Source organism: Hevea brasiliensis, chromosome 16 (genome assembly GCF_030052815.1).
Source record: "Hevea brasiliensis isolate MT/VB/25A 57/8 chromosome 16, ASM3005281v1, whole genome shotgun sequence".
Lineage (NCBI taxonomy): Eukaryota > Viridiplantae > Streptophyta > Magnoliopsida > Malpighiales > Euphorbiaceae > Hevea > Hevea brasiliensis.
The window spans coordinates 38025950-38044045 of record NC_079508.1 but is presented as its reverse complement, the minus strand read 5'-3'; the positions used below and the strand labels follow the sequence as shown (position 1 = coordinate 38044045).

Here is an 18096-nt window from a genome sequence, read left to right as displayed (position 1 = left end):
GGCATTAGAGAAAAAAATTGTTGCTCTCATCGATTGTCCAAGTTCTCTCATTCTCTGTCTGTTTAAATTGAGTTGTAATTTTTATAATTGAATGCTTAAATGATTTTTTTTTTAATTCAATGTATTTTTTTAATTTATTTCAATGTAATTTATATTGTATTTTTTTCTCAATTTTTTTGTAAATTATAAAAAATTTATATTATGTAATATTTTTAAATTATGAAATAAAAAATTTACACTATATTAATTTGTTAAATCATAAATTTTTTTTTATTTGCTAATTTTATTGTTTAACAATGATAAAGTTAAATTTATAACATTAAAATTTTAACAAAATTTATAATGTAGTTAATAAAATTATAAAAAAGGTTTAGCATAATAAAACATAACTATCATAATAAATATTTACATTATAAATAAATAAATAAATCTAAACGAATTATTTTGTAATTTCTTCTTCTCCTTATATTGAGGTTAAATAAGCTTTAAATACTTTTAGATCCTTACATACAATATTTAGAAAAAGAAATTGTTTAAAAATTGTAACTCAATTTAAGCAAAAAGAGAAGGAGAGAATATGGGTAATTGAAGAAATGAGAGCAATAATTTTGTCACTTCTCTTCCCCTTTAAATTCTCATGTAGCTATTTTGCAAGCAGATAATATTTCTCTAATTTCTAATGAATAGATGGCTTTGGTATGTGCATTTTTTTCCCATTGAATATGATTGATTTGACAACTCTTGAAAATACCAATTTGATTGGCATTTTCAAGTACAAAAGTATAGCTCTTAAAAATGCCAGTTTAATTAATGTTTTCAGGAGCCAAAATACATCATCATTGTAATGACACTTTTGAGAGCAAACCTAAACCCTTAAATCTTAGTTTTAAATAGACGTTATTTTAGTAAATTATTTTAGAAAAACAATGATTGGTTTTTAGATAATTTTTTATATTTTTTTATTAGATTTTTCTCTATGCTCAAATATATTATTTTAATAATTATAATAAATATATTTTATAGTTACTTGATTTAAAATAAAGTAAAATAATTTTGTTACAGAAAATAAAATAATTTAATAAAATTTTACAATTTATCTTATTAAATTTTTAAAAAATAATATTTTTTTTATAAAATAATCAATTATAAAAAATTTTTATTAACTTAATAAAAAAAATTATTTTACAATTTTTATAACTTAATAATACTAAGCTAATTGGGCCAATCTGAACTTGCGGAAGAACATCCTGAATCAGGATTGAGCTTCTCTGGATTTCAGCCCAGAGACTCCTCCTTCTTGTTTCTATTCTACATTGGCCCATTTTTCCTCTCTCCTTCCCTTTAGTAAACTATTTATTGATTTATTTATTTATTTATTTATTTATTTTTAAAATATTTATATATTGGATTAAAGTTTAAGAATTTTTTTATTAAATTTATACAATATAACTAATAAGTTTAAGGAAAAACTAAATTTAAATTTTATATATTAATTAAAATTTAAAGATATTTTTATATTAAAATTATTTTTACTTTTTATTAAAGTTTAAAGATTTTTATGAAATAACTTAAAATTTAGAGGTAAATTATATGAACAATCCCTTAACTTATCCCCTAATTTATATAGTTGTTTTATTTTAATTATTTAATTTTAATTTGTTAAAATAATTTTTTTTTTAATTTTAATTGAAAAGAAGTCTCCGACCTATAATAGCATATTTCTAAGTTAAAAAAGAATGAAATTACCATTTTTTCCTCTTTCCCTTCTTTTGCTCTTTATTACTTTTATAATTATATTAATTAATAACTACTATCAATAAAATTATTTTATTTTAACTAAATTTATTAATAAAGTTATTAATTATATATATGTGTTATTATTATTAATTAAAATTTAATTTGTAATAACTTAAAATAATAATAATAATAAAAATAATATTTTAATAATATATGATATTTTATGTATATTTAATTTAGTTTTTATATAAAAAATAATAAACACCAATATATAAATTTATTTTGATTAAATATTAATTAAAAAAAGAAATTAAACTTAAAAATAAGAGGCTTTTTTGAAATAAAATTAAAATCGAAGGATTTTATTTTAACAAATTAAAATTAGGTGATTTAATTACTTAAATTAAGATACGACAAGTATAATTTAGTTGAGGAGGTTTGTAGTATATATTTATAAGTTAATATAAAATAAGTGTAAGTTGAGGGGTTTTTATGATATAAATTAAAATTAAGTGGTATTATTTGTATAATCACTTAAATATTAAAGGACTATGGATGACATTAGCGTTCCCTTTCATTGATCCGTTGTTACACTTGCTCAAGGGTCTGGAGCATTGTATCGAAAGAGAAATGGAGTCGTCGAAAAATCTGACTTCACTGCCCCCGAAGAGGGCCAAGAAGACGAGAAACATGAAGGAGGGAAGATAAAGAAACTCAAAAGCCATCGGTCTCTGCTTTTGCTTTTGTTCCTCATCGGCCTCCTGCTACTCAGTGAGTGAAATGATCAATGCTCTTTCAATTTTTACTTCTTATTAGCTTCAATTTCTCAATTTTTTTTTTCTGGTTAATTTAATTGGGTATCTTGTTTTTATTGTTGTCGAAGCTTCCTATGGAAGTACTCTCCTTTAGACTGGACGGAGTACTTCGACCGAGAGGAAGATTTTTGCATTCCAAATTCAAATGATGTTAGTGTTGGCTTGATGTTTTAAGGGAAAGTTTTCTTTTTCCCCCTTTTTTTTTTTTTTTTTTTTTATCATATGTTATTGCTTTCCTTTCTAATGTTCTTTATCATTATAGGTATGTCATGTGTATATGGCAGGAAAAGAAGGACCTGTTGTTTTTGTCTTCATGGGGGTGGCTATTCTGGGTATGTTTGATTATTTTTGCTTTGGTTCTTATCTTTTTGTAATTTCTGATAATGCAGTTTTGGAATACATGAATAAGTAAGATAATATCATTCATTTGCATTTCTTTTTGTTAGATCAAAATAGGGTGGCAACTTTTTTTTTCGGGAGTCTAGCTGATAAGCTCGTGGCTGGAAACCAGAGGATAGAACTGGTTTTATGGGGAGTGACTTAAAGCTTTTAATCATCTATTCATCTGTAAAACAAAGGACTTTTATGAAGGAAGATAAATTTTGAACAAATAAGGTACAGTGGTTGTTATGTGCTTTCCAATCCTTACTAAATAAAAATCTGCTATAGAAAATTATATTCAACTCAGGTTTGTTCATTAGTTTGGCAGGGTATTTTTAAAAGTTTTAGAAATAAGCAAATGAGTTTGGCACCACCATCATCATTGTCATCTCTCACCACTAGAGCTCTATTCTCCTTTATGTCTTTTGGCTGCCATTTTGATTTTCAAATTTTATGTCCAGAGTCCTTTTGATATTCCATTTAAGCATCTGGGAACTTGAAATTCAATGAAATCACTTCAATATGTGGTTGTTGGCTAACCAAGTTAGAATAGCTTGCATGTGTTCTCTATATCTTCAGCAGCCTTATTATTATTATTATTTTTTTTTTGCAAAGTCTGCTACCACAACCTTCTTATTCTTTGGTAAGTGTTTTTTAACTCAAGAAGTGTTATCACTTCTCCCCACATGGCTGATCTAGTTTATAAGAGCTTGCCTCATTTTGTTCTTTCTCAACAATGTCACTTATGCATATAATGGTTTAACAGATTCAATTTAAAGAAGCTATTTTTACCAGGTTCATCGTGCTTCAATTTCTAGGGAGGGTGATTCAAAGATGATCCAAGTTCTCAGTTTTCAACATTACTGCATTTGGTGGCAACTTCACAGACAACACTTGCATATTAATTTGAAGCTGCCTGAGACTTCTTCATTGAATTAGATTGAACATACTTCACTTTCTAAATTAACATACGAGTGATATTACTCTTAGAAACAACGAATATGTTCTATAGTTAACTTTAACCATATGTGTATGGCATGTGTATAGAACGTAATTCCTTTTTGGTATTTTAATATGTTCTTTTTGTGTATTAGTTGAGTTCCTTCTAGAATCTCATCTAGGAGTTGATAAAGAGGAGAAAAAAGCTGCAACTTTCGCAAATATTAACAGAGACTGATGTTCAGTACCTTGATTTTGCTCTCATTCTCTCTCTCTCTCTCTCTCTCTCTCTCTCTCTCTCTCTAAATCAATTAGGACATAAGTTATTTATCATTAAAGAAAAAAGGTTCTAAACTTTGGCATTCTGATAAATGTAAATTACATAAATACATTCGGCCAGGCTTTCATTGGCATTGTCAGCAAGTAAAATTAAGGAGAAAGCTCGGGTTGTTGCCATTGACTTGAGAGGACATGGGAAAACATCCACGGAAAATGATCTGGACCTATCCATTGAGGTACTAATATTTCTATGTAGTTTAATGAGATTGCTTGTAATTAGACATGTACTTTGGTTGTTAGGTTTTGAAAAGTATTTTATTATAATTTTTGGTTTTGTAGTATGCTATCAAAAGGTGTTTTCTTATATGTGCAGACCATGTGCAATGATGTTTTGGCCGTATTGAAGGAAATGAATGGAGATTCTCCACTTGCTATCGTGCTTGTTGGTCACAGGTTGTGTAAGTTAATTTGTATGGCATATTGATGATTTCCTATTTTTAAGGTAATAGATATTCAGAAGGGAAAGGAAAAGCTCCGACCTCTCCTACCATCAACCTTCTTTTTATTCATTCCCCCAACCCCTTCTTGCACAGCTAATGTCGTTATGATATAGTGCTTAAGAATTTGACAGTAGTGATATTCAATTTTGCATCTACATGCTTTCCTTTCCTTTTTATTGGATAATATGATAGAATTTCAGGGAACAGCTATGGCTTCTCTGGTACACATGCAGAAAATCTTATCAAACAGGATGCAGCATTTCTCAAGCATAGAAAAAGCGGTATCTATGATTTTTTTTTGGATCCCAATCTTTCCTGTCTAATAGTTATTTTTACATCATGATTTGTTTGAATCTGTTTAATTCCTAAGTTGTCAAATTTAGAATCAAAATCATAATTTTATTAATCAAGAATTGAGAAGAAAATCGAATTTGTAGATTTTATACAAATTATTGTGACCTTACATACATATAAAACTAGCAAATATATACATTGGAGAATGAAATATATTATCTAATAATTAATGATTACATAGCGAATCAGAAAAGGTGATTCTCATACAAATTTGTAGCAAGAGTATTGCAATCTATATTACACATCATTTGGACATGCAAATAGACACACAACATTTATTTTTCAATTATGGCTTTTGGACTTTGATAATTTCACCCATCAGATATAGCTTTAGTTTCCATCATCCACAACGTTATTGTGCTCTATATAGTATATAACCTTAATTTTGAAAAGATTACAAGAACACCTTAATTTTGAAAGTTTATTCCATAGCCATTCTTAAATTTCTCAATATTCTAAAAATCCGCATTGGCATTTCTCCTCACAACCTCGTTTTTCAACTCTATCTGAGCCTAGCGTGGACCCAGACCTCATAGCTAGGATAGGTTCAGATTGATATTGGCTATTAATTAGCAAAAGTGTCAAATCATTGGATTACAGTATTCTGTGGTGACAATAAAAATATGTTCATACTCCCAAGATAAATATCAAGTTCATTTTTTTTATTCTAGATTGCTGATACATTTCATTAGGAGTCCTGCACTAAAAATTTTCAAACTTAAGTGTTCTTAACTCATTCCATGCCCTTGCCATATGACTCGTCTAAACTATTTTTCAGTTTTTTAATAAATTTAATTAAAAGCATTACAACATAGTTTCTTAATTTTCAAACTTAAGTGTTCTTAACTTTCTACCTTGCCAATTTCCATAATTTGATGGTGTTAAGAGACCACTTGTGGTTTATACCAGTACTTTTACCATAAAACTTAATTAAAATAATGAATAGAAAAAACACACACAGACACAAACACAAACACACACGCACAAGGGAACTGATATCCCTACTTACAATATGTTTGCCACCATTTTTAGCTTAAAGCCTTAGTTATTTCTAGCTCCAGCCTTAAAACAAATGGACAGCCAAAGCATCAGTCTATTTGTGGAGTGCATCCTATTCAGATTCAAAAGAACAGAATGCAGACCTATCATATCTCCAGAACAAGTCAATTTGGCACTAAGATAATACCAGACTATGTCAATAAATTATTTTCAAAGGGCTAACCCAAGAACAGTGGAAGATGAATCACATAACAACTGATTCCCAAAATAAACAATTTTTCTATTTTTAAATGGAAAAAGCAATTAATGTAAGATGCATGACACAACACTGTACCGTTTACTAATTCTTATCATATTGATTTTACCATTTAAAAATTTCTCAGCCAAATTTAACAGCAGATTTCTATTCTTTTTCTGTCCAAATGATTAAGATACAAATTTATTTCAATGCGTCCCTTCACACCTTACATAAAGCAAATACCTAAATTAAAGCTATCCTGATAAATGAGAAGTAAAAGAACATTCACAAATTGAGAAAAATAGCATAGAAAGTGTCACTCCTAAGCCAAGATTTCTGTAAGGACAATTCAAAGAAAGAAAGAAGGAATGAATGAATTAATTAATGAAAGAGAAAGATGAATTAATAATAAAACTACCGGGTCAATTTCAACTAATTCACGAGGTGCAACGATGGTGACATTGAGGATCTCAGCTTTTGCAAGCTTGTATGTCTTATACTTCTCCATAAATTCATGGATTTGCTCTCTCGTTTGCCTGCAAGCAGGAGTCTCCACCAAATAAACAGAAACCTACAACAAAAAACAACAAATGCAATTAACACCCATAAGAGTTTAGATTTCTTTTACCCATTCAAATTCTATAAACTCAATTTTTTCACTAAAAAATGTAGACAACTTATATTCTGATGATGCTACAGGAGCAATAACCCTTGAGAGGAAATTGCAATACACTCATCCAAGAAAGAATGGAGAGGAAAAAGAAAATGAATAAAAAAAAGCCATTAATGTAGCAAGGCAAGCACTTACATCTTCATTGGAATATGATTCTTCAATTCCCCTGAAAATGAGACCAACAAGAAAAACCAGCAGAAAATTAAGAAAATCCTGCTTCAGAATTAGAAGCTAAGCTGTAATAAAACTAAAGTTGCTTATCGAATTTGCGATCAGCTTAAGTCACATATTGGTAGCTCCAAAAACTCAGCTTAACACAAGAGGCAATGGCGTGAGCACACTAGCACAAGCAGCAGTTTTGGGAGCTATAAAAGCTGAAAAAAAAACAAGGAAATTTAATCTCCTCAGGCAGGAGAGCTGGAGAAGACGATTCAGACGAGAATGAAGAGGCAAGATCTAAAAATCTACAATGAGGGGAAAAAAGCCTTAGCCTCACCTTGAATCGACGAGAAGAAGTGGAAAGCAGGAAACAACGTCGGTCAGACACAACAGAGGAGGAGCAGGCAAGACCAGTCGACTTCGAGACTAGGAGCTAAGATGGAATAGGGCATGAGGCGCTGGATGCAGGAGAAAGATAAGAAAAAAACATATAGCAGATGCAGATGGTGGGCTGGGCTTAGGCAGGCAGACTGGTTTAATATGGGCTAGCTGGACTCATCAAGGCAAGGGCATATAAGTAATTACATAAATAGGTTAATTAATTTTAAATACTTACCAACGCAGAGTCTTTTATTATCAGTCCGATTGCTCCAAGCTCAAGATCCTCTGTTTTCAATTCTTGCTTTCTACCTGTCGTGATCGCCAATACATCAACACAAGACTTCAAAACTTCATCTCCTTCTTTCTTTGCATACAGTTTGATTCTTAATCGCACGCAAGATATGATCTCCAAGAAATCGATCGCGATGATGCACAAATCCATTTTATTTGTTTGTCCTTGGTGGATTTTTAGGGTTTTCTTTTTAGATTTCCTTTTATTTTCGGTTTCTTTGGAGGATAGGCTAATGGAAATCAAGATTCTTGCTTTTATCTAGCTATGGTTTTGTTCTTTGATTGCGGCAATCGATGGATTTTCATATAATGGATTCGATATGTTGTCTTGATATGCTTTATCCGCTCGGTTAAGGTTTTTGTGTTCATCGTTTCCGTGGTGTTAAAGAAAGCAGTTAGGCGGAAGAATGTGGATATCGTTTGATATATCGGTTATATGGTATCGTCTGTTCATCCTACTATTGTGTTTTGTCTTTCTAGCATGGATGCGAAGATTGCGACCATTCATTCACGACTTGGAGGAGGACTGCGCGCAACAATGTTGTTTGTCGTTCTTGGATGATGGGAAAGTGTAATAGGAACCCTGTAGGTTCATGCACAGAGAATTGCCACCTCCTAATGTTTATCGAAGAACATCCGAGCAACCCAATCTTTTACGGAAGGAACAATCGATTAGGAGCCCTAGCCATGGCCTCAAAAATTCATTGGCATTGAGTGATGGATGCGAAGTTAAAGCGCTCGAATAGCACCAATCATGTTATTAAGGATCCACCTAGGAAACGCCCCAATCACGGGAATTCTTTGGCTTCAAATAGTGGAGGTGGAGGTGGTGGGTGCGAATATAAATGCACTCGTGAGAGCTCGATTCGGCACTAAGGCAATGAATTTGGAGAAGATAAAACCATCCTCTAATTCATCGATTCTGGTTGTTGAAGGCAATGCTTCAAGAAAAAGCGTTGAGTGCTCAAAAAGGCATGTGAGAACCTGGATGTCGGACAAATGTGATAAAGAAGATGGGTGCAGTTCTTGCATTCATGGTTTTATGGGGATTGGTTTTCGACATTGGCAAAGCTCAAGGGGCACATACAGTGATCATCTTGTTGAATTTTCTTTGACTTTCTAGTAATCCGTTCATGTTTTATATAATCTGTGTTTTCTTTTGCATGCAAACAATTTTATGCGTGAGGAGTTATTGTGTAAACTTATGGATAAATGTTTGATTTTCATTGGTGACTTTTTGTATGATAGTTGTCTGCAGGATTGCTCTTCCATCAAGATCGACAAGCTTTTCTCGAGTAGTAGTGATGGAACAGTACATGTTTGGGATTGCAATCTTGGTCAATCAACAAGAGTGATAAATGTTGGTGTCAAAATTGGGGCTTTAATCGGTGAAGGCCCTGGATATTTGTAGGCTTGCCAAATATTGTTAAGGTTAGCTTACATCGACTTGTAGTGCTTCATCTAGCTTGGTTAGTTTACGCTTATTATAAGCTTATGGCTATTTTGTGTGTGATCTTTTAGGCATGGAACATTGAGACAATTTCTGAATTTAATCTCGATGGGCGGTTGGGCAAGTTAATGCTATAGCTGTGGTGATGTTGTTGATATGCTTTTATGCGGCACGGTAATTGCATCTATAATTTTTTAAGTTGTTGACATGTTTACCGGTGGATACAATAAGCTTCTAATTATTGATGCCCGATTTTGTGGAAATTTTGAGATGATGCATTAGGTTTTTGCCACATTATTACTGTTTATTGTTCTTAAATGTAAGGGTGAGGTACTGATGTAGCACAAGCTTTTTGTGTGCCCATTCCTATGATTTTTGGAAGCTGCTCTCCCATTGATGGCATCATGTTCAATTGTTATCTTTGTGAATCTTTCTTTTGCATGATTTCTTTTTTTTTTTTTTTTTTTTATCATCACCAGGAATATGATATGGAGAAAAAATAAATAAGAATTCAAATTGTTTTGTTTTTTGTGTTTACAGGTTGGTGGGATTTTTGGTTGGAAAGGGAGTGCTAAGAACCCAAATCCTGTTGAGGGCCTCATCTATGAAAGGTCACACCAGTCTTGTTATATGCTTGACCATTGGAAGAAATAGGCTATACTCTGGTTCTGTGGACAATACTATAAGGGTAATGCTTGTAACCTTACTATTTTTTTCCTTTGTATGTGATTTTGTGTAGATAGCTCTGATATAGCCCTTCACTTTGTAAAACATGAGACTCAATACTCTCAGTCAATTGGATTAAGGCAATACATTGTAATTATGTGAATTTTTGAAGCCAACATGCATATCATTTGTAACGTATCCGATAAGGGTATATTGTTTTCGCCCTATTAATTCACTGAAGTTATTTTGAGGCACTACACCCTTATATATTTGGCTTATTTTAAATTAAATTTTTGTATCAATAGTGCATCTGAGTGATATTTGGAAGAAATTTTATTTCTTTTTGGATTAATTCTTCATGTTTTCTTCCATATCCGATTTCTAAATACATAAGAGTTCAATTTTTTTTTTTATCAGCTTTCCTTTTGTTCCTTCATGTGCATGGGAAGGATATATTTGGTTGTTTGATTCTACTCTCACCCTCCAAATTTTGTTTTTGTCATTTTTCTTTTAGGCGTGGGACCTCGACACTTTACAGTGTGTTCATACATTGAGTGGTCATAATGATGCTGTAACGTCTCTTATTTGTTGGGATCAATATCTACTGTCTTGTTCATTAGACAAGACAATAAAAGCATGGGCTTTTACTGAAGAGGGTAACTTGGACGTGATTTACACACATAATGAGGAACATGTAAGTTATTTATCTCCAACTTCCAAGTTTATATTCTTGTGCATTTTAAGTAGACTTTTATTTTTTCTTAGATCTTAGGGTTAGATTTGTTTGAACATTAGTTATTGTGGTATGATTGACCAAGTTTATTTGGTCCTATGGAATGTAGTTCCTAATTTTTATTTAAGCTCTCTTGGTGGATGTAATTTCCGTATGCTATCTTTTATTTTTTAAAAAATTGTACTCAGTTTTAAAAATTTGAGTAAAATCAATCCTATTCTCTTTGAGCTACGAAGATTTTGTTTGTTAATTGTCTTGGGCTTTAATATATGAAGTGGAAGCGTCTATTAAAAATGCAATTGTTATTTGTTTATCGATCTTTGTTATTTGATTTCTTATACTCTATTTCACAGTTATTTTATTTTATTATTTGATTGAAATTGTCAAAGTAATGGTGGAATGAAATAATTTCCATTGTAAAATTAATGTTTCTTTGTAACAGGGCGCTATTGCTCTTTGTGGGATGCCTGATGCAGAAGCAAAACCAATTTTGCTTTGCTCTTGCAGTGACAATCTTTGCATTTACATCTGCCAAGCGTAAGTGCACACTAAAAGACCTATAGCAATCAGCGTATGAATTGATTTTTTTTTGGCACTGCCCTAAAAATATAATCCTATTTCATTGTTTAGATTCATTGAGAGGGCAGGATTTTTGCGAAGTGAGAACAATTGACGGGTCTGGAGGTCTCTTTTCACGGTGATGGAATTGGAGCATTTGGGCGTTTGGAAGTTGTGAGAATCACATGGAAGAGCTATGGAAATAGCATGATATCTTTGTAACTACTGTCTTGCAAAATTTGGTCATCCTGTTTGAGTTCTGTTGATTTTTTTGTAGAAATTGTAGAACTACGTGGACTGATCCTTCATTTTGTGATGGAGGTGCGTAGGCGACCTTCAGTGCGGTCCAAATTATGTAATAACTATTTTTTTTTTGTTTTAAATTTTTTTTGTTTGTTTTTCAATTCACATTTGCATTTCACTTGGCTTTTGGATTTTTGTCATTTGAGCAATATTGTGTAATAAGGAATTGATGTTATTGTCCTTAAGAAGTCATCCTATGACCCATATTCTTTATTGTTATCAAATGTAAGAATTCATCTTAAGGCCCCATATTCTTAATTCTATTATTCATCCTCTCATTTTCAATGAAGTCAATATTATTTTCATTTTTTCCTTTGTTGAATACTCCCAATACCTACTCTTCATTATGATTCAAAAGGATCGTATGTTAAATTGTGCACTATATCCTTTGCTGCATTAAGATATTTTGGTAATTTGATTGATTCCATTCCATCAAAATGTTATCACATTACTCTTATCTTTGTTATTGCTCTTTTCTTATACATAAATATCATTTTGCCCTTCTCAATTTAGTTTAGTTGGGAAAACGACACTTAAAAAAAAAACGAAAATTGAAATTGAGGAAATCCCAAATTCAAATGTGGCAGCGTTGGTCAACTGGAATTTTTCAGCAAGGGAGCATTGTTGGGCATCATGAATAAATTGTGACCAAGAAGAATAAAAAATAAGAAAATGGCAGCGTTTTATGACGCTAACTCAGAAAAATAAATTAGCTTGGAATGAGTGTATGTATAGAAAGTCATCCTCAGGTAACAAGCTGTCACACATTTAGTTCACTTGATTCTACTGTATTATTGGTTTTTCTTTCACCATCCATTGGTTGCTTCAAAATGGCATTATTAGAATTCCCATTTTTTTTCATTTGAGGCTCACTTCTTGCTGGTTCTTTTGAGTTGGTTTCAGGCACGATGTCTTTTTTTTTTTTGTTCTTGTAGATGAAGTACAATATCATCTGAACTAATCCAAGAAGGAATATTTGATGTCTGAATATACAAGCAGACATCAAAGAGAAAATTAAGGGTTTGTATTTTAGTGCTTGAAAATTGGTCTAATAATAAGTTTTTGTTGGTAATTAGCTAGCGAAAACGGTTTTGAAGGAGAGCGATGAAGAGCCAGGGGTTGAGAATGAGAAAGCAGAGTCCGCTGCTCTTCCTCCATCTGAGGGGGTTCCTGAAACAACAGGTAAAGAAGAACCCGCTGCAGATGGTCATAACGCTGTTAATACCCAACAGGCTTCTGTTGAGGATTTGAATACAGATGATGCTGAGAAGAAAGAGGAATCGGAGAAACATTCTGAGGAGGACGAGGATCCCGTAACTGACACTCAAACTGCCTCACGCAAAATGGAGGTTCCCAATGATAAGGTGCGCTAAAATAGCCCCAAAATGGTAACTAAAGTCTTCAGGAAAATGAATTATTGGAAGGGATTTTGAAGGTGATGCTGTAAAGCCTTACTGGGATCAATTGACTTTGAACTATTTTTAGAGTAGGAAATGGTAGCCGTAATTGTACCACAATGCATAACAGATATGATTGATATTGCTGCTAACAAAATATATAACCAATTGTATGACGTATACAGAATATATTGTGGCAATCACATTATTGTGATCCCAGTGCAGCCATTTTGCTGTTTCTATTTGCTATTTTGATGATTGGATTCTTTACGGAACTTGTTTTTAAAGAAAGCCTTTGACAAATATGTTGCGTAAATACTGTTTTGCAGGTTGGGGTTCTTATTGGAAAGGGTGGAGATACTATTCTTTACCTGCAGACTGCACTATAATTCTGGGGCAAAAATTCAAATCACAAGGGATGCTGATGCTCATCCTCAATCCACAACAAGGCCAGTAGAAATAATAGGGACTTTAAGTAATATAAAGAAGGCTGAGAAGCTCATTAATGCTGTCATAGCAGAGGTAGCTGAATTAATTTTATTTCCTAAGTACAACTTCCTTGTGTTTTTTCCCAGTTTTCTTTTTTTTTTCTTTAACATGCTATGAGTTGATTTGGAGATTATGATACTGATTTTCTATCATTCCCTAACATAAGCATGATTATTGCAGGCTGATGCTTGTGGTTCCCCCTCCCTTGTAGCTAGGGGCCTACCTAGTGCACAGACCGGTGTAGTGTGAGAACAACTTGGGATGCAAGTTCCAAATGAGAAGGTTGTTGGTTACATTTATAGCTGACGATGCATAGTTATTACAGTAAATACTTATTTGATATTTTTTAAACATAATTACGTAATCAGTCCTTGTACCAGGTTGGTCTGATCATAGGCAGAGGTGGGGACGCCATTAAAGCTCTCCAAGCCAAATCGGGAGCGCGCATTCAGGTAGTTGATGTCGTTGGCCTTGCATTGAAATTTGTTTTTGTATAGACTAGGCCTTGATTGTAGTCGTTAACATTGTTTAGAAAGTGTTCATCTTAGGAAATAACTAACAAGCCTATTTTCATTTAGTTGATACCTCAACATCTTCCAGAAGGGGATGGTTCCAAAGAAAGGACAGTGAGAGTGACTGGTGATAGAAAGCAAATTGAGATGGCTAGAGAAATGATAAAGGATGTTATGAATCAGGTTTGTTATTTACGTTTCTTAGTTTCCGCACAATTCAGGCCTAGTTCCTTTCAGTTGTAATTGCATCTATTTGATAGCCATATTGGTTAATATTTGAGTAGTTTCTAATTGTATTCTTCAATTAATTTTTATGTTGATAAATTTTGTTGAATGGTTATCGCTATCAGTTTTAATCCATTGTGAGACACTCTAGTCATGTGAAATTAAGAATTGAAGAATCCAAAATGCGATATTGGATATTCGCTAGTGATTGAGCGGTGAATTTTGATGTTCCATATATGATTTTCTTTAATTCCTTGGTCAATGCATGTGTAGGATCTCATGAGCTGTACTCATGCGCCATTAGTGTTTCAAGTTGGCAACATGTTATGAATGTGTGCTTTGCTTTCAGCACCTTGTTATTCATGGTTTTACTTTGATTAGTGGCATCTCATTGAATATACTTTTGTTAAAAAGGGTTGATTTGGCATAAAAGTGATCAGCTTAGTGGTGCTTGCTTAACAATGATGTTAGGTATATAATTTATGCGGTGAATGCAGAAAGCAACTCTTTTTTTAAATATTTAATATGATTGGCATCATCTTTAAGAGCAAATTGAAGGGGAAATGCAAATATGTAGTTGTAGATCAAATCTTGTTTGACTGGATCAATGAGATGATGGTCTATATCTCTGGCTTTGCCAAGCTACATGCAGTTGTAGATCATGATTTGTTTTGTTTGCATGTGTAGCACCTTTTTGTTTATTTGAAGGAAGGTTGTGTCATAGTTTTCTGTGGGAATGAGAGCTAATTAGTTGATACGTGGGAAGTTGTGGTATTGATGAATGATTCATTCCAAGGTCACTTGAATGCTCTTAGGAAGATCATATATGCAATCCAAGATGTCGGTTGCCACGATTTATTTATGATGAAAATGCCGATTTCGAATTGGTTGACCTTAAAAATGCAGATTTGGCTTTTGCCTTTCCCATGGGGCCAGCATTGCTTTCTCGGTGTAGGAATAGACAACCACCATTCACTTTCATCCACTGAAGAGAGATATCAGGCATTAAATCTCACAATTGCTGGATGTTAATAGTTGGTAAGATTGCTTTGAGACTTGAAAGTTAAAAATCATTCAGTGAGACTGTATTGTATTAACCTTAGTGCTCTTTAGTGCCCCTTCTATGAATGAGACATTTGTTGGAAGAAGTATAATTCGATGTGAAGTCATAGTGTATGAAGTCATTTTCAAATTGATACATATATTAATTCATATCTATTGCTGTGCTGAACATATGAAGAATGTGGTACATGTTCTATGACATGTATTGGGCTGCTGCAAAGTTGCAATAAAGGCTCAATTACCAAGTTAAGATCAGTACAAGAATATGTTTTGTTGCCCTTGTAACGTGCTAGTTTTCCTAAATAGAGTAACGTGATGTGTTGATGAGTTAGCATGAACGAATGATTTAGGACGGTCATTTGGTTATTATGAAGATCTTGACTCTTGAAGCATTGGTGTCCTATTAACTCTGATAAATTTTCAACTTCAAAGGCTCCTCCTGAAATTCTAAATGTTTCTCTTTTATGGATTTTCAGTTTTGAGTTTACCTTTATGCAATTATGTGTTGGTCATTGTGGCAGTGCAGAATTGAACTTGAGATTATAATGTTTGCAACAGTTTTGCAGTTCAACATGATTGTTTCTGCAGTTCATTTTGTTAGTTATTAGCATGAGTTTTAATTTTATAAGATTGTTTTCCATTGTTTAGTTGCTAACTGTTAGGATATTGATGGTTAATATTATAATTGAAGCAATGTTTATCCTTTTTTTTTATTTTAATTTATGTTTTCTGTTTTCAATTCTTATGGTTCCTTTTGTATGCGTTGCATGCATGCCTTGCGTGTTATTATTGTCAGGGTTTTACCCAGGTGTTTGCTTTGGAAAAGGAGACATGTTTTGCGAATTTAAGCAGCTACTGTGCCTTACTCGTACTGTTTATTTTAATTTTTTTAATAATTCCTTTTTATTGGATAATTGCTTCTTACTAACTTTATTTTTGTAATATGCCTTGTGTAGACTGTGAGGTCATCACCTTACTCTGGCAGTTTCAACCAACAGCATTCCTATCGAACCTGTGGATCTACTGGTCCATCAAATTGGGGTCCACGAGGCCTTCATTCATCACAGCCAAATCCTTACGATTATCATCTCCGAGGACCTTATCCTTCTCAAAGTTCACAGTATCCACCTCCAAGTTATGGTGGTTATCCTCCCCAACAAATGGGCCCCGAGGTAACTTTGGTTTTGGTTGGGAGCAAAGACCTCCCACCATGCAGGGGCCAGTTCCGCATGGTGGAGTTTATGACTACGGTGTCCAGGGAGGCCATGTATCTGATCACCCAGCGTCTGGCCCAATTTCTACTCCTGTTTCTGGGCATGCTCCTAGCCCGTCCCCTACCCCTGCCATGTCCCATTCCCCATCACAGGCAAATTATAATTATGGGCAGCCACATGGTCCAGATTATGGGCATCAAGCTCCTTATTCCCAGGCAGTACCTTCTCAGCAGGGCTATGGGCATGGATATGACGAACCAAAGTATGACAATCATGCTCCAATGCAGCATCCTTATGGACATGGAAGTTCCCAACCAGTATATCCACAAGCCAGCAATCAACCAGGCTATAGGGCGCAGCAGCAGTATGGAAAGCAACCATCATGTGGCATGCCATTGCAGGGACCACCTCCCCAATCATATGGCCCCCCTAGGCCTAGTCAACCTGGTGATATGCCATATCTAGGTCCCATTCAATCCAGTCAATCATATGGTCCAAATGTGCCACCTCAACAGCAGTATCCTTATGCATCAAGTGGGCAATCGTATCCTTCAAATGGATCTGCATCAGGTGCTGAGGGGAACAATCAGGCAATGCCTACTTCTGGCCCCGGCTATCCACAGCAAGGTAGCCAGCCAGTTCCATGTAATCTCAGCCTGGTGGACAACAGTCAACTGGCTATGTGCAAGGTCCAACCAGTGGTTATGGATTATAACCATCTTCGCAACAATGTTATCCAGAACAGCCAGCTTCAAACAATGCAGGTTATGGGTATCAAGGGTCTCAAGATCCTGCTTATGGCAGTGGCCCTGGGGCAACCTATAGTGCACCACCAAGTGGCCAGCAGGCTTATGCTCAGCCAACAGCAACTCAGCCAAGTTATGATCAGTCGGTTCCTCAGTCAGGTGCATATGGAGCTGCTCCAGGAAGTGCACCAGTTGGGTATGGGAAAAACCTTGTCTCCCTAGCGCACTTACCCTCAATATGACTCAACTCTGATATATGTTGCACCGCTCTGAGAATTTAGTTATAGCTTGATGGTGAGTTTGTACTGCTGATGCATATTGAGCTTTTGCAGTTAAGTATTACAAATATGTTATTATCCGGGTAGTATTAGCTTTAGATATTTGACTGTTAGGTCTTTTTCTGACTGCCAATCGAAAACTAAGATTATGTATCTGCATGATGCTGACTGAGAATGCATCTAAGTTTCTTATCATTGTCGTTTTCTTATTTGCTATGGTCGTTGTTTTCTTTTTCTTTGAAGTGGGCTTTTTGTGTGGATGGATTGTATGATTTGGATCTGGGGTTTTTATTTAAGCGAATCATGAGTAGCCGAAGGAAAACTCTTTGAAATGGTGCTTCTTTTTAGTGTATATTTCTGGGTTTCTATTTACAGGCTTCGAACTTCACATTTCATTTGTTTAGTAGTAGTAAATCCCATGAGAAATTAACTAGAAAAGTAGTTGAATAGGACTTTAGACCCGTAAAAAACAATGAAAATTGGAGGCATTTGTAGCTGAAGACGAAGAAAATTAGCCTTTATTTCTGTTTCTTACAAAGAAGGTGGTTGGGTGAAGAGTTAGCCATCAGGTCTTACGAATGAACAGCCTTTTCCAGGCCCTAATGCCTATCATTAGAAGATTCGCCACTACTCCGAGTTGCCAGTAGCTATTAAATCCTACGTTATAAAATTGGGGAATGCTAGCTACAGTTACTTGTAAAAGTGACTGTCCAACAA

At 33.9% G+C, this 18096-nt stretch overlaps 1 protein-coding gene and 1 pseudogene across 14 annotated transcripts; both read left to right on the top strand.

Moving 5' to 3' along the window:
- The first annotated feature begins 2276 nt into the window (after positions 1-2276).
- LOC110633424 (uncharacterized) lies at positions 2277-8474 on the top strand. Of its 14 annotated transcripts, none has more exons than XM_058137634.1 (8): positions 2277-2508; positions 2621-2702; positions 2815-2884; positions 3729-4111; positions 4273-4387; positions 4491-4604; positions 4844-4932; positions 8227-8474. In XM_058137634.1, exons 5-8 carry the CDS (start codon positions 4344-4346, stop codon positions 8319-8321), a joined length of 342 nt encoding a protein of 113 aa, XP_057993617.1. In that variant the 5' UTR covers positions 2277-2508; positions 2621-2702; positions 2815-2884; positions 3729-4111; positions 4273-4343; the 3' UTR covers positions 8322-8474. The 14 variants fall into 14 exon arrangements, 5 of the variants coding, with proteins under 5 accessions (XP_057993617.1, XP_057993618.1, XP_057993616.1 ...); XM_058137635.1 differs by lacking the exon at positions 3729-4111 and adding an exon at positions 2999-3167; XM_058137630.1 differs by having other exon boundaries at positions 2278-2508; positions 4525-4604.
- On the top strand, positions 8464-17574 carry LOC131174608 (uncharacterized; annotated as a pseudogene).
- The last annotated feature ends 522 nt before the right edge of the window (positions 17575-18096 follow it).